Source organism: Pavona decussata, unplaced genomic scaffold (genome assembly GCF_977016875.1).
Source record: "Pavona decussata unplaced genomic scaffold, jaPavDecu1.1 SCAFFOLD_16, whole genome shotgun sequence".
Classification (NCBI taxonomy): domain Eukaryota; kingdom Metazoa; phylum Cnidaria; class Anthozoa; order Scleractinia; family Agariciidae; genus Pavona; species Pavona decussata.
The window spans coordinates 4,847,498-4,870,988 of record NW_028145439.1 but is presented as its reverse complement, the minus strand read 5'-3'; the positions used below and the strand labels follow the sequence as shown (position 1 = coordinate 4,870,988).

General features: G+C 37.8%; 1 protein-coding gene across 1 annotated transcript; it reads right to left on the bottom strand.

Annotated features, from left to right (window-relative positions):
* Positions 1-815: 815 nt before the first annotated feature.
* On the bottom strand, positions 816-23,468 carry LOC146487496 (glycogen phosphorylase, muscle form-like). The gene is made up of 21 exons (XM_085087856.1): positions 23,147-23,468; positions 19,850-19,951; positions 18,515-18,700; positions 16,486-16,735; positions 15,781-15,863; positions 13,816-13,959; positions 12,861-12,953; positions 11,882-12,028; positions 11,448-11,611; positions 10,880-10,994; positions 10,673-10,774; positions 10,352-10,499; positions 9,680-9,738; positions 8,937-8,997; positions 8,260-8,340; positions 5,841-5,869; positions 4,989-5,039; positions 4,141-4,268; positions 3,195-3,329; positions 2,461-2,527; positions 816-1,687 (listed from the first exon to the last, which is right to left on the bottom strand). The coding sequence occupies exons 1-21, from the start codon at positions 23,390-23,392 to the stop codon at positions 1,538-1,540; spliced, it is 2,541 nt and encodes an 846-aa protein (XP_084943982.1). The 5' UTR covers positions 23,393-23,468; the 3' UTR covers positions 816-1,537.
* Positions 23,469-23,491: the final 23 nt, after the last annotated feature.

Below are 23,491 nucleotides of genomic sequence, written 5' to 3'. Positions count from 1 at the left end.
AATTACTGTAATATAACTTATGTCGGAAATTTCAAAAATAACTATACCTTGCAAGATTTTGTCAGTATAAGCTGACTTTTTGCCATTTGTTGGCTAAAAAAAATTGCAAACCATCGCCTAACAGATTAATGAGCTAGCGAATTGAAAATTAACTTATGCCCGTATCAATGAGTCCAGGAGTCGCAAAGAGAGTTCAAACTCTCGTTTACCTGACAACAACTTTGAACCAAAAAATCTGATCATACTGTAACGTTCACGTGACCTTGAGATCTGGGCTCGACATGAGCTTTGCCTTCTCACGTCAGTCATACAATCCTCGTGGGGAGGAGAGCGTGACGTGACGAGCCAGGCGTAGGTTTTAAGAATATACATTCTCTCTTGTCACGCAAATCTAGCAAGCTGCGTAAGTTTGTGACCTCCATTATGTCAAACGAAATGAATCTTCTACTGAACACCACTAGAGGTTATTAATTTTACGTTACTTTAAACATTCAAGTCTATAATAAATTATGTATAGTTCACCGCTAAATTTTCTCCGAGTTTGATTGGTTTATCCCCAGCGAGGCACTATCAGGCGATAGGGTTCATCAGACGGAAACCAAGCCTCCTACGCGGACAGTCATTGGATCGCCACGTCGCACAGGAATGCGTGACGTGACGAGCCAGAGAACGTCTGTGTAAGGGAACTGGTCATAACAAGTTTGTTCGAAGAGGACCCACCTTGTCTGGGGAAGGGGGGTTATCGAAGACACCACCTATCTCGCGAACATTACCGACAAAATTTTATTGGCTTTAAAATTTGAGTTGACACAGAAATATTCAGGTTTGAATCTCACTATCATTTTTTACTGCTGGATAGAGCGGTGGCTATGCAATAAAGACACCATCTTTCGAGGTTGAGGAAGGGAGGGAGCAGGTATAGGCCACCATCTATTTTGGGGTTTGGTAGGTCCTGTTCGTGTATAGTAGTTTTGACCACTTCCCTGAGAGGCTAGCGGAAACCGGTATGGACCACGCCAAAAAAAAAAAAATTGAAACTTATTCGACAACGCACCGTTATTTTGCTTTCATTGCATTGGTATCCTGCGTGTTTATTCTTATTGCTCGTTTCAACCTTTTGGTTAAAATGTAAATTGGTGGGGTGAAAATTCGAGAGACAATTTCAGAGACTTTTTATGGGAAAAATTTAGTGGTGAGAATAAAAAAAAAGTAGAGTGCTCCTGTCTCAGGATATCGGTCTGGTAGTTTCCCTTTGGAAACTTGACGCTCTTCAAAGTAGCACTGCATACAAGCCCACGTAGTTCTCGACAGAAACACTCCCTTGTTGAATTAACGTACAATTATAAATCTGCTCTTTAAATGCGATACATTTAGCAAATGAATAATATTATTATCCTGATAAACAATGCAAGACTAAAGAAACGTGTCCAGTTTTCTAAGCCACAGATTACCCAAGCCTGGAAAATCAAGAAATGGTTTTCCTGTGCACAACCTATTCTGATTCTTTCAGTAAGCGACTTGGTGGCCTAACTTCAGCTTATTTGGTGGTAACAGGTTTCACGTCATTGAGACCTATGGGTTTAACATTCCAGATTTCTTCTGCGTACTGCTTGATGGTCCTGTCACTGGAAAACTTGCCAGAGGAAGCCACATTCAAGATGGCCATACTGTACCAGTGATCTGGATCCTAAGAATACAAAAAAAAGAACCAACTAATTATTACTTTTATATCACAAATGACAAGTGTTAACATGTGTTAACCATTTCCATCAAAAAGCCGGAAAGTTTGGTGGAAAATCAGAAATTTTCGGAAAACTCGTTCCAAAATGTTTGGAATATCCCCAGAGATACCCCTCTTTTTCCAATTAGAATGAATCTCACCGAAAAAGTTCAAACCATCTGCCATTCTCCTGTTTGCAGTCCCTTTTCAAGGAGGATCGCAACACATTTCCAGTGCACAGTGCCATCTCTCTCAGCTGGTGTACTGATATTGGGAAACACTTGTAACCATAACCCAAGTGCTACATGTAAGTCAACCGTATTTTTTTCTTTCTTTACTGAAAGTAATGGTATTGAAGCACCCCGGGGCCGAAAACCATCAGTTACAAAATTAACCACCGGTTCTGTGGATTGGCGCCCAAATCTTTGTCCCAGACCCCCCCCCCCCCCCCTAACTTTGTGCAAGGGCTAATCGCACAGTGTACTCAGATCCTGGTGTGCAGGCTCTAACCATATTAATCGAACAATGACCTTGTGCAAAGGCTAATCGCACAGTGTAATCAGATCCTGGTGTGCCTCCTCTAACCAGACCAATCGAACAATGACCTTGTGCAAAGGCTAATCGCAGAGTGTACTTAGATCCTGGTGTGCCGTTGAGGGTCTAGAACAAGGATTTGGGTGCTTATTCACAGCGGGTATTTACCGGTAGTCGATTGTTTCTACGGCGAGCGCTAAACTTACCCGGAATGCTTCATTGACTCGTTCTTGACATTTGAGATAAGCATCAAAATCAGCCATTAGAAGAAACCTGCCAAGCAAACAAAAAATTAAACAGTCAAGCACTTCTAAAATTTACCGCTAGTCAAATAATGTAACTTAAGTTGTAGAATGAACTGGAACATTTTATTTTTCCTGTTGTTTACAAAAAGCAAAAAAACCACACACATCCTTTTCTCATACAGTAGTTGAAAGGACAACGTAAAATGGAGAATTACTACCCCCTCCAGGAAATTGATGGAATATCCCAGTCCATCAGAGTTATCCAAAGCCCTCCCTGATACAATTTTCTTTCTCAGTATCAGAAGCTGGACCATGTCCAAATTGGTTGAGAAACAATATTATTTTACATACAACTGTACTCTGTATCGCCAATCAGCAGAATATAATTTTTTCATTGTTTTTTCTCCTTGTAATATCAATGCTTATTTAACCCCTGAGGTCATGAGAATTTAGGATATGATCACTAGAGGTGAATTTTCTTGGTATTTTAACACCTTCTCCCCAGTACTTTTATAAGAAAAGTATGGGAAGAAGATACAAGAATTTGTTCTTTGATATTAGGGGTTGAAGGGTTAATTGGGCCAGTTGAGAGGACTCATAGAAAAAGCCTGACCCCAGATTAGGATATACCAATGCGACCATCGTTACTTTGCAATGACCTAAACACACAAAACACCCACTCATGAATGCTTTACCTGTCGTGATGAAGCAGGGAGTTGACAATGTCATTAAAAGCACCAGGCTCTGTAGGTGAGAAGTAGTTATCTCTGATCTGGTTGATGGCCTTCCTGAGTTCCATGCTGTTCTCATAGTAATCCTTTGAATTGTAACTAAAACAACATTTAAATATACATAAATAAATTACTTACACAATTACTTTGTCCCAGTCAATCTGACTACAGAAACCCTCAAAGTCCTAATGTAAACATGCATATTTAACACACTGTTCTTCGTCAGCATTGCCACTTGCCAGAATAAAAAAATACCCCACCTATCAAAGACAAACCCTTCAGCAATAAAGCCAGTGACAAAGCCATAGAAATCGTCTCCTTTGGAGATAAGTTTTGGAATGACCCGGGCTCCAAACTTGCTTGCAAACCCAGTGGTTAACAAACAATCAAATTCCCTGTTTTTTCACTGACTGTAGGTCACATGTAGAATTTAGAAGTTCCCTGACTTGGTCATTGTAAAATTAAAGGACTATTCCCTGACCCTGAAAAAAATATGTTTTACCCTGACATTTCCCTGACTGTGGCAACCCTGTTCATTATTTGTTTTAAACTAGGTTGTACAGTAGTCCGCAGACTTGAGCAGAATAACCGTTTTATTTTTCAATACATTGATAACAAAGCACAGTTTTATTGAAGGAAAGTCAGAGAGGATCTTTATTTTGCCATTTTTCTCCCCAACACACAAAATTACTTATATCACAGGAAACCTTATGACTATGGACGGCAAATATTCTGCACACTAGAGCCATATTTGGCCAGTGTTAACAATAATTATGTTGAATAACAAATGTAAATATATGTACGACCTTAAAGGCCATTATCACTTGCCTTCTTCACACTCCCTCCAACAAATTCCTTTCATAACCCTTTTTACCTAAGTTTTCCTATTGAATCAAAAAACAAAGCTTACCCTTTTGCTCTTAGAGCATTCACTTCCTCCACCGTCATGCCAAAAATGAAGATATTTTCACTTCCCATCTCTTCTCTCATTTCAACATTTGCTCCATCCAGAGTGCCAATGGTAAGGGCACCATTCATCTGAACAGTTACACAATACAACAAATAATAAGGAAATGGATAATCGTGGAAAACGGTCACAGGCAGCAATTTGGTCTGGAATTCAAATTTCCCTCAATTCACTCTAATTTGGCATCCATGCAGACTGGCTGTGTCAGAAACATACTTCCATAATTTATTTACATTGTGTGCATCCAGAGTGCCAGCGGTAAGGGCACCATTCACCTGAACAGTTACACAATAGAAAAATAAGGACATGCTTAACGAGTGGAAAGCAGTCACATTATAGCGGCAATTTGGTCTGGAATCCAAATTTCTCTAAATTCATTAAATTTGGCATCCATGCAGACTGGTTGTCTCGAAACGTACTTCCCTATTTATGTTGTGATTTAAGGACTTGAAATTGCCCAACAAGCTAATGACCTTGGCCTAAATATTTAACCTTAACTGTTAAATGGTGCTTGAATTGATTTCCTTTGTTCTCTGTTTCAAGCAAACAAAAGATCCAATGTGAGAACAAGTCTGTGGGCCAAAGTACGAGCTTCTCTTCTTTAAATCTCTAAAAATATTACTGTTATAATAAGCCATTTCCAAGTTGCTTTGAAAAAAAAAAACCAACAACAATAACAACTAATTTTCACATGAAAAACTTTGCACTCAGCTTTGCTTTCGTAATGTGGTCCAAGACAACTCAGAAATGGCCTATTGTTCTAAGACATACTAAACAATAATTATATTCACCATGAATTTCATGTTTCCTGTTCCAGAAGCTTCTGTTCCTGCCAAAGATATCTGCATTTCAAAAGAAAAACAAATACAAATTTAATTATTTGAATTTAGTTTTCTTGCACAGTATTGAAAAGAAACAGCATCACAGGAAAGTAGCACTCAGTAGCTTTCATTACAATGGTGACACTCTAGGACTTTGTCCACAGACTCAAAAACTGTTAAATCACTTTCACTGCATAAGGAACAGCACCACGTGAAAGTACTGCTCGCCAACTTTCATCTGAATGGTCACACTTTAGGATCTTACCCACAGACCCACAAATTGTTAAGTCCCTTTTAATTTAAAGCATATTACCGGTAATAAACAGCAGCATAAGAGAGTACTGCTCAGTAGCTTTCATTTGAATGGTTGCACTTTAGAATTTCATTCATGTGAGCCTAAAAAAGTTAGAACCACCTTCTACAGCATAACAAATAGCACCACAGAAAAGTACTGCAGCTCAGTAGCTTTCTTAATGATGACACTTGAGGATGTTATCCAAAGATGCAAAAATTGCATAATCCTCTTTACAGCACAATAGAGAGTTCAAGTATAGTACTACTCAGTAGCTTTCATTTAAATGGTCACAGTTTAGGATTTCATCCACAGACTCTGAATGCCTTCCAGGTTTAACATTATTGAACCAGCTTGCAAAAAGTCACAAACAGTGCCACAGGAAAATGCTGTTAATTAACTCTCATGCATGTGAATGGGAACAAAGTTCCATGGCTGTAGAAATAGTCGGTTCTAGAGAATGAAATAAATATTTAAAATTCACTCTTACAAGTGAAAGGATTCATTTATTACAACTGTCACCTCCTCACCTGCTCAGACAAATCAGCCGCCGGAATCACTAACCAATAGTCAAGGAAACACATATTTAGCCAATTTGCAAGCTCTATTTTCTTCCATTTTGTAATACTACTATATACCCTAATAATAATCTTTTATGCAAGTACAATATCACAAATGGGGGCTCAAGGCAATGGTAAAAGTCTCAGTGGGGTTAACAAGTGCCACCGATGTTCTCCTCGAAAATGCTGAGACAAGCCTACCGTCAATCCAGAGGCTCTGAAATTGAAGTCGTATGTCACACGTCCCCGTCATCGTAGCCCCCGGGAATGCTTCGGCAGCCGAGTGACAGCGGCAAGAGGCGAGTGTCGGCGCCTCAAAATAACCGGAACCCGTGTGCTAAGGGAAAGCAAACCCCTACAGAAAACCACTGGCCCTCCAGGTTGGGGGTTGGGCGTGGGGCCAACAACTCCACGCCGTAAAAAATACCTAGTTACGGAAACCGCAATTATGAAAACTGCGGCCCTATGCCCCACTGGGGGCTCAAAGGACTAAGAGAAATAGACATATCACAAATGCCACAAACAGTAGGCTGAAAGCACTGAACAGGAAGCTTCAAAGAACCTTACAGTACCGCTCGAAACTATGGGACCATTTGCACGCGGTAAAACCTCGTCTTTGCCGAACGTGATTGCCGCGAATTCACCGCGGTGGGACGAAAACCGCAACCGCGGCAAAGACGAAAGCAACCGAAAGCCGCGGGGAATTAGACGCGGCAATGCCTCGGTAAAAATACAATGATGACTAATTACTATACGGGTATTGTCAAACATTATCTCACCTTTCATCCTAAAGAAGCCCTCAAACAAAAGAATTTGTAAAGACTCACCGAATCGGAAACCGAACGACCGATAACAATTCGTTTGGCAGTCACTGACGAAAGTTTCTTTTCTGCATTCTGTGCATTTGGGACATGTTCAGTTTTTGTCACGCTACAGGCAATAATCACAGAGCAAAAGACATAGTTTCAGTTTAATTCTTGCTGTTTACACCACACAGTCAAGAAAGATATTCTATTCGTTTGATAAACCTCCTGATAACCCTTCCTACTGATGTAAAGTGCGCAACAAAGTTCAATCGAAATAGCGACGCTGAATTCAAAATATGCAATCGGATTTCAGTACGGACGCGGAGAAAAGCAAAGTGAAAATCCCTCCAAGTGTATTGCCAATGTAATCCGGATTCGAAAAACTAAAACTTCGTAATAGATTTGATTCGGTATCGAGTGTGAGCGATAAGATCGATTCACTTGGAGCAAACACAAACGCGGAAAATTAACGTAACGCTTAACGTATTTCTATTAATATTTACTTTGGATAATAGGAAAACAGCAACTTTAGCAAAAGTGAAAAGCCCCTTCCGATGTTTTAAAACGTTGAGAGAAGCCGTCGTTTGGACGTAGAAAGGACCGTGCCATGATGAAAACACCGGGAAGATTTCAGTCACGTGCTAGGTAACCAAATTCCTTCACGTGTATCAAGTTTCATTCCGCAACAACACAACGCGGAAAAAAATTATAGTAAGTTAATTTACGGCGATTCTTGGTAGGAAACCTGGACTCTTGCAGTTTGTTATTCAGCCACAACGGGAGTAGTAGTGCCTTTTCACTTATGCCCAACTAGTTCCATTGTAATGCCTTCAAAAAGACCTGGAAGCGCTCTCTTCTTTCGTCGACTAGCATTCGAGCTTTCACTGACCTTTGCAGTTTGCGTTGCTTCGCGTATCGAAAGGAATTGTGCGAGTGAAGTTTAATGAATTGTTTTGCACGTGAAGCAAATAATTTTTGGCATAATCTGAAATATTATTACATTTACCAGTTCAATTCACGAGTTCGCTCACAGAGCGCTTTGATTATTTCCCTTGAGAGCGAGTGCGCTTCCGTGAAATTTATCACACCTAAAACCCGACAATTCGCTTATTGTCCTCGAAGAACATGAAAACAAAGCGAACAATAGCCTATTCAAACCCAACCGCGTCCTGCCTTTCACCGCGGCTTAAGTCAACCGAAAAAAACCTAGGTGAAACCGAGGTTTTTATTGCGGTTAGACGAGGTTTTGCCTAGGTGAAACCGCAGATCAAAACCGCGAATCGACCGAGGCAAATTCGCGGCAAATGGTCCCATAGTTTCGAGCGGTACTGTATGTGTTGAATGACCACTATTAGCTTCAATATCCCCTCTTCCTCCTTTGGCAAGTTAGAAAAGTTGCTTTGCACTGCCTAACAGAGAAAAAAAAATTAACCTGCTCTTTGCTACAGTGCAAGCCCAGAACCCACGAGCGGCTTACAATGTAGGTGATAAAGTATACCTTTTTGGTACCTTTTAACTTAATGTTGGAGATACATGAATTGGACTCGGACTGAATATTGTGTTTTATACAGAAGAAAGGATACCCTTCTCAGCAAGAGAAACTCTGTAATTGTCAAGGAACACCAGTTTGAGTTTGTCCCCAATAATCGGATCATTGTTGACCACTGAAAATTATAAACATCACAAACACATGGCAATTAGTTTATAGCGCCTTTAAAATGTGTACATAAATGCACAGGTCCTGCAAAACAATAGAATTGGTGCAAGAGAAAAAGACAATGTTCATCTGTTCCTGGTGATCAAATGAATATGCTGTTGTCGAACAGTAGCAAGACATACATGTACATGTACAGCTGTAGACTCTAGGCAAAGATGGCTGACATTTTAATATTCCATTGTTAACTTTACATTGAAATTGAAGGGGTGCGTGGAATGAAGTCCTAAGTGATTCTTGATCTCATGTTAAACTCTCCTTTGTTCATAAAGGTAGAACAAGGAAATTTGTTAGGAGAATCTAGCAGTCTATCAGGTGTCACTTAGGGCTTTTTCCATGCACCCCTTCAATTAGCCCAACTAACCTCATTCTTGAGTTAAAATATATATATACATGTATATTTTTTACCTTGAATGAGGCTAATAGGGCTAATTTGGAATGCAAACAAAAGAATAATTATTAAAACATCAGCCATTTTTGCATAAGGTTTGTACAGCTGTAGACAGAAGTTCTAAACAGATTATAAACAAATGAAACTTTGGTCACCTTTAGCAATGTTGTTGAAGAGTTTAATAATCAGTTTGGCCATGTAATAGCCAGGAGCTGCCTGTTGCAAATTAAAATAAAAAACAAAAACAAATATTGTTACAGTACATGTACATGTATTTATTTCACGGAAGATTTTAAGCCAAAATGTATGTGGCAATTTTTTTTAAGTCACTTGTTCAAATCTACATGTGAGATCATACTGAATCAGATATGAACATTTAAAAGTTCACACCAATTTCTCTTCACTGAGTTGTCACGTCAATATCAAAAAGTACAGAGCAAGTAAGATGATTCACATTTTTCCCCCACTTAAAACAGAAATTGATGGAGCTACAATCATGTATAGCTCAAGGGCTCAGAGGAAAATGATGAGAATTCAAATCTCTCCAAAATAAGCTCCAATTACATATAGTTTAGCATAAAAACTGGTTATCGTGTTAGAAACACCTGCAGTTGCATTTCTCTTCTCAAGGCCCGAATTGAGCAACTCAAGTAAAGCATTTCAGACTTCACTTGTTCTCTGTTCCAACAAAAACAATGGCAGTAAACAGCCTATTGCAAATTAATATGAACTATTAATAATAATTTTGAGAAATTTGGACTCTCTTGGGCCATATAAACAATAATTATTATTTATTTAATTTATTATTATTATCATTGAAACTCTGGATACAGCTTTTTTTAATAAGTTAACCAACTTGCCCTTTCCAGTCAGTTACCATGACGATTCTACACTGTACCTTTCCTCCAATCATGACAGTGCGAGGGACAAAGTCCATGTTTGGGTCTGCTTTAAGCCCTACACACAAATAAAACAGGACATTTTAAAACATGTTTAAGTTACTTACAATGCATACTGCAAGGGCAAACAGCAGTCAGCGAAGCAAGCATCTCAACTTAAAACAATTTATTATTACTACTATACTTTGGTGGTCTGCATTAAACAAGACAATTAAACTCACTGATACAGTGACACAGGCATACTCGGTAAAATAAAATCTGAGTTTTCCTAACAGGAGTAAAACCTATGACCTTCCAATAACTAGTTCAGATGCTCTACCAATAAGCAAGTAAGAGGAGACTCATGGGAGCTAGCCCTTGTGACAAACATCCTGTATACTGCTAGGATTTGAATGTCAAACATGCATTGTAAAATCACATTTCTTTCACCGCATATCGACATTCAAATCTTAGCAGTACGCAGGATGTTTGTCACAAGTCCTAGCTCCCACGGATCTCCTGTAGCTCAGTCGTAGAGCATCCATACCATAATCACAGGGTCATAGCTTCGACTCCTGCTGGGAGAACTTGAATTTTCTTTTTCCGAGTATGCCTACGACACTGACGGAAAAAATACATCAGCATGTACATGTAGATATCACCAGGCTTAAAACAAAACATCACAAACTTACTGTTATACATCACAATTACATGAAGACAGTTCATCAGCTGTCGTTTGTACTCATGAATCCGTTTCACTTGGACGTCAAAAATTGAATTGACATTGACCTCAACATCATACTCTTTCTTGATGTAGGCTGCAAGTCTAATCTTGTTTTCCTGAAAATCCCAAATCGACAATAAATAATGTTATTTTGATTCATAACAATTAAATTATGAAAACAATATTTGTCAATTATAATCAAATTATTACTAATAATTAAATTGCTATATGGGAATACATGTAATAGCTGCAATGAAGAAACCTCAGCTATATATATTAACTCAATTACCTGTTTTTTTCTCATGAAGTTATGTCTGAAGGTCCTGTTGTTGACATGCTTCTCCAACATTTTCAGCTTCGAAAGGTCTGTTATCCATTCCTCACCAATTTTCTGCAGAATGAAATGATGAATAATTGTTACCAGAAAAGGTGAGAAATAATATTGTGATTCACTGTCAGGCTAGTGATGCACAAATCATTTTTATAACAATTTCACCTCGCAGATGAGGTCTGACAGTCCAGGATTGCACAGAAGAAGCCAACGACGAGGTGTCACACCATTCGTCTTGTTCTGAAACTTCTCGGGAAACATTTCATAGAAGTCTCTGAATCTAAAAAGAAAAGAAATCAATCGAAACAAACTTTTTCACCATCAGATTAGTTGTTGTATTAGCGTTAGACTTAAAAGAGGGGTCTCGGGTTACAAACCTGTATTTTCAACACTCAATTCAAAACTGAAAACACCCTATAATGCACAGTGGTTTAAATGTGTCGGGTAAAGCTCAAATATTTTGTACATACCATCATAAAGAATGAAAGATACTCTGAGTATGTTCATTGTGTCAAAATATTTAGACAACAAATAACAAAAGCTAATTAAGTTGGAAAAAAGTTACATTTTGGTACAAACTATACCATCATTAGACTAAGAATATGCATACAAGGTAGATCTTAAATAGTGCGTTAACAACAATATTTAGGAAGTGAAACAAAAAGTATACTCATGAGAAAAGGCAAAGTTATCTGCTGGATTTCAATCCATTGTTAAGAGAAGCTGTACTTACACAGTTGTTTTCAAAAGTTCAGAATGTAGAGCTGCCACACCATTGATTGTGTGAGAACCTACAATGCACAGGTGTGACATGTTGATACGTTTTTCAGGGCCTTCCTCTACCAGTGACATCCGTCGCATTCTTTCTATATCTCCTGGCCACCGCTCTGTTACTTTCTTATTCAAAGAAAAAAAAAGAGTGCAGACCAAATTAAAAGTTAAACAATGATACATACTCAGAAGAAGAAAATCTGAGTTTTCCCAAAAGGAATCAAACCTATGACCTTCCAATCAGTAGTTTGGATGCTCTACCACTGAGCTACAGCAGACTTGTGGGAGCTAAGGCCATTAATTAGCCAACTAGGTTCATGTGACAAACATCCTGCACGCTGCTAGGATGTGTTAAGCCTGGTGAATGAAATGATAGTGTAATAGTTTAGAAATTACCTTTAGGAAAAGGGAATTGATTTCATAGATGATTTGAAGGTGTCGTGGCAGAATGTACTCCAGCATGTGAACAGGCCATCTCTCCAGAGCTTCAGGAAGGACAGTGTGATTGGTGTAACTGAACGTTCGAACACAAATGTCCCAGGCCTGAAAAGGAGTTTGCAAAAATTTTGGTCATTATGATACACAGGTAGATTGGTCATACCAGCATCTTCTCATGGATGCAACATTGCATTCACTGGCTAAGCTTGACTGGAAGAGAAACAGAAAATTATATACCAGTATTCTCTTAATACTACTTTGTGCTATCATGACATCTACCAGTTTTACTAAGTGACCAACCAACTGACCAACCATCTGAATAGTTTTAAGAACCAGTGGGAAAGATTGGCACTGACAAAAAGTCAACTCAGCTTTTTTATACCTTCTCGCTTGCTTCCTTTTCTTGCCGTTTGGACATTTGGATTGTTTTGTTGGTTTTGTACATGTATAGATCTGGCCACAGTTGTTCAAAGGCCGGATAAATTTATCCGCTAGATAAGGCACCATTCAGGGTCTAAAATATACTTCACGTTAAACGTTGTTCAAGGTTTTCGTACACTCCCAAACTTAACTGTGGTTAAAGTGTGCATATTCTCTTGTACACGAGGAAATACTGAAATATTTGCATGGATTGAAACTGTTGGATAGTGACTTATCCACTGGATAAAGTTATCCGGCCTTTGAACAACTGGAGCCTGTTTTGCTTACTCTTCGTTTGTTTGGCTCGGTGTTAGTCTGTCAATGTTTACAAATAGTATTTTGTTTTTGTTGCTTGGATGGTTTGCCTTGTCTGCAGGTTTACATTTCTGTTCAAGGTGTTGCTTGCTTGTTCATTTCTTTTTTTGAGTTCATATTCTGTGCATGGTTGATTAATAAATTATTACTTGTTGAGGTTTTCACCTGTTTGTTTGTTCGTTTGTTCATACATGTAGCTTACCTTGTCCCATGTAAGTTTCTCAACGTCTATGAATACCCTCATGAGCTCTGGAATTGCTAGGGAGGGGTGGGTGTCATTCAGCTGAATTGCAACCTTTCAAGGAAAGGAGAATAAGTATTGCTACAAAGAAGAAAACGTGATGAGCTGGGTGTATGAAGGGCCAACATGTATGTCGAAGTTTGATGTTTATCAATAATTATTGAAAGATATGACCAAATTGTGGGAAAATACTGGGTCTGAGGTTCTCAAATAAACTGTTATACAGGATGGCCATAGACCAAAAATGAGATAGAACAGAGACAGATTTGAACAAAGATTTTTTCCTACTTTCTTCTCAAGAATGTTCTCATTTTTGGTATGTGGTCTGCAGCAGATCATATTTTGCAACCAGGCTGGCAAATTTAATGACATGAATCAAGCGCATTTTACCCCACCTTCATCGATAAATTAACCACTACTTTTACAATTAATTAAAGGGCTCGGAGCATACTTGTAACCGACCTATGTTTTGTGATAAAAATGGAAATAATGCCCATAATCATAGTTTTTTTTTTCTGTTACTGTAAACAAAGTGCAAACAGCGGCTAAGATATTGGAGCAACATTTCCTGAAGGAATTTCAGGCCACATGCAAAACTTCCGGTAAATCTGAGCTAAAACAACAAAAAGCCATCCGAAATGCGACATAGGTCGGTTATGCTCTAAGCTCCCTAATTATTATAATTATTATCCTGCTTGAGCAATCTTGTGGAATATCCTCTGATTTTAGCCAACTAGGCCTATGGCCTCATTAGTTAAGTATCGGACAACATTCTGCGCGATTTCACAGGATAATAATTATTGTTAAAATTAATACACCATGGCTGCTAGACCAATCAAAACTCTGGAATTGCATTATTCAATGATCACATTAACAATGGTGATTATACTATTTTTTATGGCTTTTCAATACCTACTTTGTCAGGAAAGTCTTCAAATGTAGTCCTAACAGCTTCTTTGGAACCAAATTTGGGAGCTTTATATCTTCTAACAATATCTGTCAGTGTTGCCGAGACCATGAAGTATTGCTGCTTCAACCGTAACTCCTTCCCTTCAAAAAACTAAACCAAGTGCAAATTACTGTTAGTAGTTAATTTATCTAGCAAATTTGCTAAAGGTTGCTATTAAACAAAATTAATATTATGGAATACTAAATAAATGAACTCTACAACATGATAAACGTAACAGAAAAATAACATAGTTTGACTAAAACTCGTACATTTGTGACCTTGCACAGGAAAACGTACTTTAACGCTTATCCATTAAACGGTCAATGGCGTTAAGTATCCGTTAGTCATCTGTTAAAGAACTGTATCAAAAACGTTAGAGGCATTAGCGTACCCGTTAAACGTTCACATCAAACCGTTAGAACGGTTAGCGTAACCGTTAAAGAGAATTTGGTAGCCGTTAGGAAAATCCAGTATCCGTTTAACGCGTAAAGTAGCTGTTAAGAAACTTTGCATCCGTTAGAACAGATGAAGCGCTCTCCATCCTTAATGCTATCCGCTAAACGATGTCACAAAAACAGTTAATTTGAACCTTTTTTTAATTCCCAAGTCCACTTGCTCTACAATATGACGTCGAGAAATAACCCCGAAACTATTGTGCCTTTTTTAATCAAGGAAATCGCTTCCTTCACTGTATAGTGGACAGGTATTCCAGTCATCTGTCAGAGGAAGACACGGTTACAATTTAAAATGAAGAAAACGTGACATTGCCTTTTGAGATTCGATGATCTCGATAATAATTATGCAAATATTTAACGCTACGCCGAAGATGTAAACAAAGTCTGCTCATAGGCAACGAACGGCCACGTTGAAGTTTCCCCGGTTCCTTGCCGAATTCTACCGTAAACGTTGTACGTTTTTAAATAAGGAAATGCTTTTTGCGAAGTTTTCATTCAAAAGATCGAAGTACAATCAAGTATAATCTTGCGCAGCGAAGATATTTCAGAAGCGATCGTGTTACATTCCGCGAAAAAGCCGCAATCTTGGGTCAATCTTGTCCACATGCTCCAGCGTAAGAGTCGATCGATTGGAAGGCTGCTCTGAATCGAATTTATAAAGCCAAACATGCCAGCACTGCTTATGGTTTATGGGCAGTGTTGGGTTTAGTTTCGTTTGAGTCGCTTCACTTGTTTCCTTCAATCGTTTTGTCTCGGGCGGGTTTTCCCTTCTAACTGTAAATCGTTACCGTATTGTTTTCGCCATCGGCTGCGCCTTTTTTTGTCATAACTCCACTGAACCCTTAAACGTTTTCAGATGGCCGTTAAGCAAACCGTTTAATGCCTTTGCAGCATCAGTTAGATATTTTGCTCCACCATTTAACGGCCCAAGATATCCGTTAGAGCAGATTGCGCAACCGTTCAAACGCTTTTGCAATCCGTTAGGCATTGCTTATTATCCATTAGAACGTTAGAACAAAACGTTAAAACGCTTTGGAGGCTGTTAACCAATCGTTACCTATCTGTCCAGTTTTCCCGTTTAACGGATAAGCATTAAAGTACGTTTTCCTGTGCACAGTTGCATTTATGTTCACTGTAAATATACATGTAATTCTACAAAAGTCAAAGATATCTTGCATTTAAGAAATAAATTAGCAGTTTTCTATGGTCGATACTTCTGAACATTTTATGACATCATCTTATGGTTTATAAGAGTATAGACCATAGAAAACTGCCATCGATTTGCTTTTTTTTTTTTTTTTACAACAACATGGAAAAAGAAGTCAAGCGGAATTGGCTTTACATGTATTTTCTGTTGAGAAAGCATGCGCATTACATCTGATGTTATCTTTATTGTCTGTACTCTCATAAAGAATAGCTGCCAGCCAATCAGCACGCGGGAATTTTGACAGTTATTATAAAAAAAAACATTTCTTACATTGTCATTTGGGTATAAAACTCTTGAAATGTTCTCCGCCAAATTCCTGTCCAGAACAGCCTTGATATAATCCCCACCATTAACTGAAAACAATCAATTGTTGAGAAAGATATCTTTATCAGTCATTGGAACAGGTATAGTGTACACAGTCTGGGGAAACACATGAGTTTTCCTAATACGCATGACCTGCTACATAATGTAGGTCAGCTGCTCTAACACTGAGCTAAAACAATACTGTATAAATTATTTACAATCACATTTCTTTCATTATACTATGTTACTGTTTCAAAGGAGGCCAATAATTGAGGCTCTCAAAGCACTTTTCACACTTTACCTTCAACTTCAAATTTTTACAATTTTCTAATATTTTTATCTTCTTCAGTTTGGCTTCTACATTGTATGACTTGTGAACATAATTTACATGTACACGTGGGTTCCAAGGAAGACATAAATGGAATTTCTGCCAACCCTTACATGTACATGTACTCCTTAGGTTAAATTATAATAGATGTGATAGTATAATATTATTTTTTATGTAACATTGTACATGGACAAGTGCTATCTTAAACACTAATACCATACATATTGGAACTTTGTGATAGCTGAATATGTACACTGTAGCAGTATTCAAGGGCTTCACCAAAGGAAGTTGTAATTAATCAGTACTTACTAGTAACACATAGCCTTTTGCAAATTAATACTTACAGTAAGAGAGATCAAAACCCTTTGGAGATTTTGCGGCCCACAGTCTCATTGTGTTACAAGTGTTGTTGCCATACCCAGGTATGGGCTGATCGTACGGCATTGCATATACAGTGCTGGTATCCACCCAGCGGTGGTTTTCTCCACTCGTATCAGATTCCACTTTGCCATAAAACTCAACAGGAATCATGTACTCTGGCCTGGCTTTTTCCCAAGGATTGCCAAACTTGAGCCAGTCATCAGGTAACTCAATCTGGAAAAGGTCCAAATTTAAATTGCTTTTCCTATGACCTTCAGTCTGTGAGCTATACAGTCACGTACACTTGATATTAGCCTACTGATGCAAAAGTCCAAAGCCTCTGACATGAATGTGGCTAAATGTAATTTAGGCAAAGTCAGGCTCAAGCCAATGCGGTCAGCGATCAGGTTTGTGGCAGTACGTGATCTGTGGGGTGGTCCATAGGTCTTGGCAGGGCAGGTTTGTGTTGCGTAAAATATTTAGCTTGCAATTTAGCTGATCATCATGGATTGTTTGCGGTGCACTGAATGGTTGTGGATCCTTGCCCCACCACACCCACCCTCATTTTGGCTAGGGGATTCCAGGTACATGTAAGTATTGTCTGTTCCACTGAATTTTTCAGTGTGACAGTGTCTGGTGGGGCTGCTTGCTGGGATGGTTCCTGTTTGCAGGGTTGCCATGGATACATCTTGGCATGCCTCAGTCATGTGAGGCCCCCAACTGAGTATACAGGCACCAGCTTCCCAAGCTCATCTATTTGCAATGAGTTTAACTGTTGTTCAAAACACAATCACATATAACCCATTCACTCTCAGTCATTTCAGCAAAAAACACATTTTTGAGTTAGCAAAATTAGTAACATTTTCTGCTACTTCTTAAGCAAATTGGGACCAAATTGTCTAAAATACACTTTGCAGTCTACAACATCAGACTTGTTTAGCATCTCTTTCTTAAATCAAGAAACACTTAAATCTGCAAAATTTTATTTTGGGCATGCGCACAATTCTAATTTATGCTCAGTCTTGTTATTTCTGTTTCTGCTGGTGTCTTAGCCGCTAAACAAAATTGATGTTCCATGTGTTGGAAGAAAATTGGCTAAAAAAGGTGATGTACATACATGTATAAGGAAAGGTACCATCAGTGTAAAGGAAGGAAAATTATGCATCCAAGTTTTCAAATTATCTGGAACTCAGATTTTTTTATCCGAGTCTTTGTTTCTCCCTTATTCACATTTATATCTTGTTGTTGTTGTTTGTCCGTTAATAATAATTTCAATAATAATAATAATGATTTCTTAAAACATAAACAAGCGAAAATTAAAGTTAATAGCCGACATTTTGGCGTCATAGTGACACCATTCTCAAGGCAAAGTGGATAAATTAATGCGAAGTAAAGTATAGACTGAAATAAAGTAAAGTATAGAAATCAAATCTTCGCATTAATTTATCCACTTTGCCTTGAGAATGGTGCCATGATGACGCCGAAACGTCGGCTATTAACTTTAATTTTCGCTTGCTTATGTTTTAAATAATAATAATAATAATAATAATAATAATAATAATAATAATAATAATAATAACAATAATAATAATTATCTTTACTGAGGAAATCAATTTCACTAATAAGTGATTTACGAAAGAGTCCTCGAAAATCAAAAAAGAACACACACACAAAAAAAAAGAACAATTAAGACTAATAAATGAATATATAAAAATTAGACTAAAGGCTATTTACATTTCTTAACACTCTTTTAAAACTAGCTAATGATGGGCTCGGTCTGATTGGAAGGTCTAATTGAAAGGTCTGAGGTCTAATTTTTATAAAAGGACCAAACATCCCAATTTAATTTTCAAGCCCCATGGAACAGGCACATGTACACTATAGCTGATGTTGGAGAGCACTTTCTTTGCACACTGATTTATCCATGTATCCAGAAGAGTGTCCTCAACTACAGGAGTTCAGTTTTGGAGACTGGTTAAATGGTAACTAATTATTTTCGAAAGAAATAAGCACCTGATTTCCATGACTGTCAATGGCTTGTTTGAATATTCCGTATTCGTATCTGATGCCATAACCATATGCAGGATAGCCTAGAGTGGCCAGGGAGTCTAGGAAGCATGCCGCCAATCTTCCAAGGCCACCGTTTCCAAGACCAGCGTCTTCTTCCACTTCCTCTAGCTCTTCCATTTCAAGACCAATCTGTTAAAGAAGACAAACAGGTTTAAGCCTAGTTCTTACATGTACTTAAAGGCGCACTGTCATGGCGATTTTACTGTATTTTGGTCGAAACTGATAAATATTTTGCAAAGAACCTGGTTTGTAGCATGAAATTGCTCTTACAACAACAGGAAGAAAATAGTAAAGTTTTTCTCCTAGGAAGAACAAACTATAATCAGTTTTTAGCGACTTGTCTAAAGTACAGGTGTACACAAGAAGAACTTGGAAAAGTTGGCCAATTTTTTCAAGTTGCGATCCAGTTCCATCCTAGCCATCCACAGCCAAGAAATAGAAACTACTACTCTCAATAATTATTATTGAGAGTAGTAGTTTCTATGCAATAGTAGGGTTATTGTTAATATTACTCAACCATTATTTTAACGATTCTGCTGAAAACAAATACGTTTTTAAGCTATTCATAGTGACACTAAAAATAGATGACACTGCGCCTTTGAACCTGGGGGCATTATTTCTGTAATGGACAGACTGGTACTACAGTATAGTGTTCTTGCCAGGATTTTGAATTGAGAGGGTCCCAGGGCCCTCCTGCCTGATAAATAGGGGCCCTGCAGGAACTTAATAAGGTCAAAGTTAATTGCGATCCGTGACTGGCTTGGAAAAATTCCCACCTTTCGCTGCGCCATGTTGTTTATGAAAACAAAGAAAAAACCACCAGGAACTAAAAAAAAAAAAAACCCACAATCCACGTGGTCTACATGATCCATGATGGCGGCCATTAAAATTAAGTCATACTGAATGAGCTAACAGAGGTTAAACTGCTTGAAGGCTTTAAAATGGTACTTTTGATGCATTGAAAAAACTGATTTTGATTGTCAATCGAAAAATTGTACACCAAATTCTATAAAACAGTCCACTTTGCTTGTAGCGGCAGATCTGAACTTGTGCACCATCAAGGGTACACTATACATTTACTTGGCTTCTAATGCGCCATTTCAACAGTGACAGTATAATATTAAGGAGAAAAACAGTGTATACTCCTGTAAACACAAATTACTGATTAGATTACATGTAGTTCATTAAGCGGCAGATTGAAAATGTAAAAAGTAATGTACATGTAGTGTACAGAGAAATCTGCTATCAAGACAAGACCTACTAGTAAAGAGTTTTTACCTGATACATAGCTTCATCACATTCTCCCTGAATCCCCAGATTGATCATGGTGTTGGTCAGAGCACGGCCCATGTAATACTCCAGGGAAAGATAATACACACGCTGTGTATAAATAAAGGGAAGAGGGACAGTGAGATTAAACCAAGATCATGAGTTTTGATCTTACTACATGTGTTAGTTTAAGCATGTCACAGGTAAGAAAGAATTAAAAATCTGAGGGTTCGCGTCAAGAGTTGAATCCCCGACCTTTCCACATCAGTTGCATACTTTAACCAGGTCATCTACCAGGGCCCAGTTGTTCAAAGCCCGATAAAGCTAATCCTGGATTAACAAGACCTTTTGTTTTCAAGAGTTAATTACTCAACAATAAAGATTTTTCACTAACTTAACATTAGAGTTTAAAAACAATTTTAACAAGCAAGCAGGAAAACTTGGTTATCTCTTAATCGTGGATTAAGATTAAGGTGGCCGAACACAGTTTGCGCGCGCTTTACAGATTCTGTTAGCGATGCAATTAAACGCGCGCTAGGGTTGTGGTACGCAAATACAGCGGTCAATAAAGTGATCCCTCAATTTCACATGCATGAAATGGATAATAAAGTTAAGTTTTGATCCTAAATAACTAATTTTCTTGTTTCTGGACCCTTTTTCTTTTCTTTCCGAGCAAAAAAGTCATTCACCAAGACTTTTTGCATGCTTTTCATCTTTGCCATGAAACCCAATTAAAGCCACGCATGCGCATTTGACCAAAAAATTGAACTGTTTTCTAAAGAACCGCTCATTAGAATTTGGTGACATTTTGCATGAAAATAAATCCCTAAAAGCGTAACTCGCCTACAAAAAGAAATCTAAACCTAACAGAGGGTATCTTCACAAAACATTAAAACGCAAAATCAATATTTACAGGAGATCTCTCTGTTAAAATTACATGAAAGTAGTGCAACTGAGTCAGTGTGTTGGGATTTTTTCTGGATACAAAAAAATGGAAAAAATCTAATGAGTACATTTTCTAAAAATAAAGGAAACCTACTATTTATGGACGTTTAATAGTTTGCGACGTTGCCATGGAAACGGTACTTAGCTCAACAAGATGTACGAAAATACATTCCTTCTTAGTTAGTCTTACACCATACGAATTTTGGGCGTCCAGAAGTACATGTACATAGTTTCCATATAACGTCTTTTAACACCTGTACACTAGAAAACTGTATTCGGCCACCTTAATCGGCTTTCAAACAACCAGGCCCAGGTTATTAACAAGAATGGTGTCCTGCATATACATTGTTCAGTTCCAGAAAATATCCAACCCCCCATCCCCTTAGGAAATTCCAATTTAATTAGCCTCATACTTATCTTCTAAAATTTTGACTTTTAAGACCCCCCTCCCCCTGGGAATTTCCAATGACCTTCCATGGGGTGGGTATGGATTTTCTCTGGAATTGCACATTATACAGCTGTACATGTGTACATACTGTTCTAAACCTTTAGCTTGGTTCGATATGATCACAAACGATTGTGGATCATCACTGGATCACAGATTGCAAATACTGTAGATCTGCAATCATACAGTATACATGTAGAACAAGATGCCTATACTGGTACAGTATTTACGCGAGATGCTGAGGCTAATTCATTTATTCCAACTGTATGCTTCGCCGATTGATAAAACTATTCTTGCTAATGGAATATTTTGAGTCAAGAAGATCGCGTTGTTAATTCCCTTGTGTTACGCTACTAAGGGTCTCACCGGAAATTTTGGAAATTATACTTTATCTTGCAAACCACTTCATTTGAAAGCAGGTCTTTATATTATATTACCTAAGTACACTACACCCCTCCCCACTGAGTATAAATTTATGATACACTATTTATAATGTCATGTCTACCTGAATATACATGTAAGACATGTACAAATGAGCTTATTGGTAAATGCCATTCTATAGTCTTAATGTCTACAATAGTAAAGTTTAGAATCGGGTGCAAAAAACAGAAGGAACAAAAAACATTTTGTTTGTTCATGTTGTGACTTTTGATTCCTATAACAATCTTAGCTCCTTTCAGTTGAGACTCTTTTGTATGGATTTCTATATTCTTCAACCATTGACTGGTATCTTTGATCATTTTATATACATAAAAAATTGGCTTCAATTTAAAATAAACAGTTTAGCCACAGTATTTTTAGGATCAAACTGATCCTTAGAAATGATGACTTTTCAATCCTGAGTTTTAAGACCTTATGCTCAAGTTTTACAAGATTTGTCCTGGAATTCTTTGTGATTCCAATTCCTTTGCAGAAAGAAATAATACAGAAAGCACATTGCAAGAAATTAAAAGGGAAAGTTATCTCACTATAAGTAGGTTGCCAACCAAATTTCGTGGAATGTCAAATAATTAATTATTTTTATTGTTTGCAATTGTAATGAATGATCATTAAAAAAATTTTGTCAATTGTATGCAAATTATATTGATTCTTGTTTTCTGGTCATTAATTCGAAAGCATCGACCATGTTAGTTTGAATAAATTACAAATTTAACAAAGCAGGTTAGTCTGGACGTTTGCTCCTAGCATATAAAACCTAAAAAATGCAAATATTAAAGATATTGACATTTTAAGGTCACATAAATTTGACCTAAAGGCTGTACATGCAGTGCAAATAATTATTTTCAGGTTTTTCTGTCACGGTTATACCCATTTAAAAGGCATTGAAAGCAGATGCATATATTATTTTTAATGACTTTATACTCTTTAGAAATGCTCCAAAACACAAACACAACCAATACTGAAGCAGATGTGGTTTTGATTAAATCTTTCAAGACAGGACAGCTGGGGATCGAGCCGAAGGAAATTATTTTACCGACGTTTTTGGTGTTTATAGGAATTCGAATGCATTAATAAAAGACATATTTACTTCACTTTGACTCAACAATAAACAATAGCAAGTCTGTCCCAGTTTATAGAATCAAAACACGAGAGCCCTACAGTGTGTGACGAACCAGTATTCGATAAAAGCCACTTTTAGCTGCTTTTAGCACAGAGCAGAACTTTCTCACGTAGACTTACGATTTTTTAACCTCGCTGCTGTTCATTGATTTGTACATTTTTCCGATTTTTATGAGCTGTAAATTGAAAGGAAAAGCAAGATTTTCGTTGACATTAAAACTCACCTGAGATAAGTTAGCATTTCAAATTTCAGATCACTCCAAACTCAAGGCACAATATCTTACCGCGAGTGTATGCAAAGTAAACAGTCGCATTACATCTGTGCATTTAAAGCAAAGCAAAAAACAAGCTAATACCTTCGGATCTTTCTCATAATAAGACTGCTGTGACCGAATCCACTTTCCAACTAAATGATCCTTCACAGTGTGAGCCAGGGAGTTGTAATAATCGCGTTTCGTCGCGACATTTCGATCCTTCACAAGCGAGTAGTGCAAATGGCGGTTGAAGGATTCCTTGATGCTGGTAACATCCTCCACAACTGGGAGCCTTCGCATTGAGATTTGCTTTTTCCTTTCTGAATCTGTTAACGGTTTCTCGCCCATGGTGCCTCAAACACTGAGCAAAACAACTGACAACTGGTCTAAATTTTACTTTCCGAAGGTCTTCAACCCAGCTCAACTCCAAACATGGAACCTTCACAA

Excerpts from the sequence above, each read along its gene's own strand:
- LOC146487496 (XM_085087856.1), bottom strand. The coding sequence starts at position 23,392 with ATGGGCGAGAAACCGTTAACAGATTCAGAAAGGAAAAAGCAAATCTCA. Across the intron at positions 15,864-16,485 it reads GGGTTTTGATCTCTCTTACT|TTAATGGTGGGGATTATATC; the intron begins GTAAGTATTAAT and ends GATTGTTTTCAG. Across the intron at positions 13,960-15,780 it reads TTTTATACCCAAATGACAAT|TTTTTTGAAGGGAAGGAGTT; the intron begins GTAAGAAATGTT and ends CACTTGGTTTAG.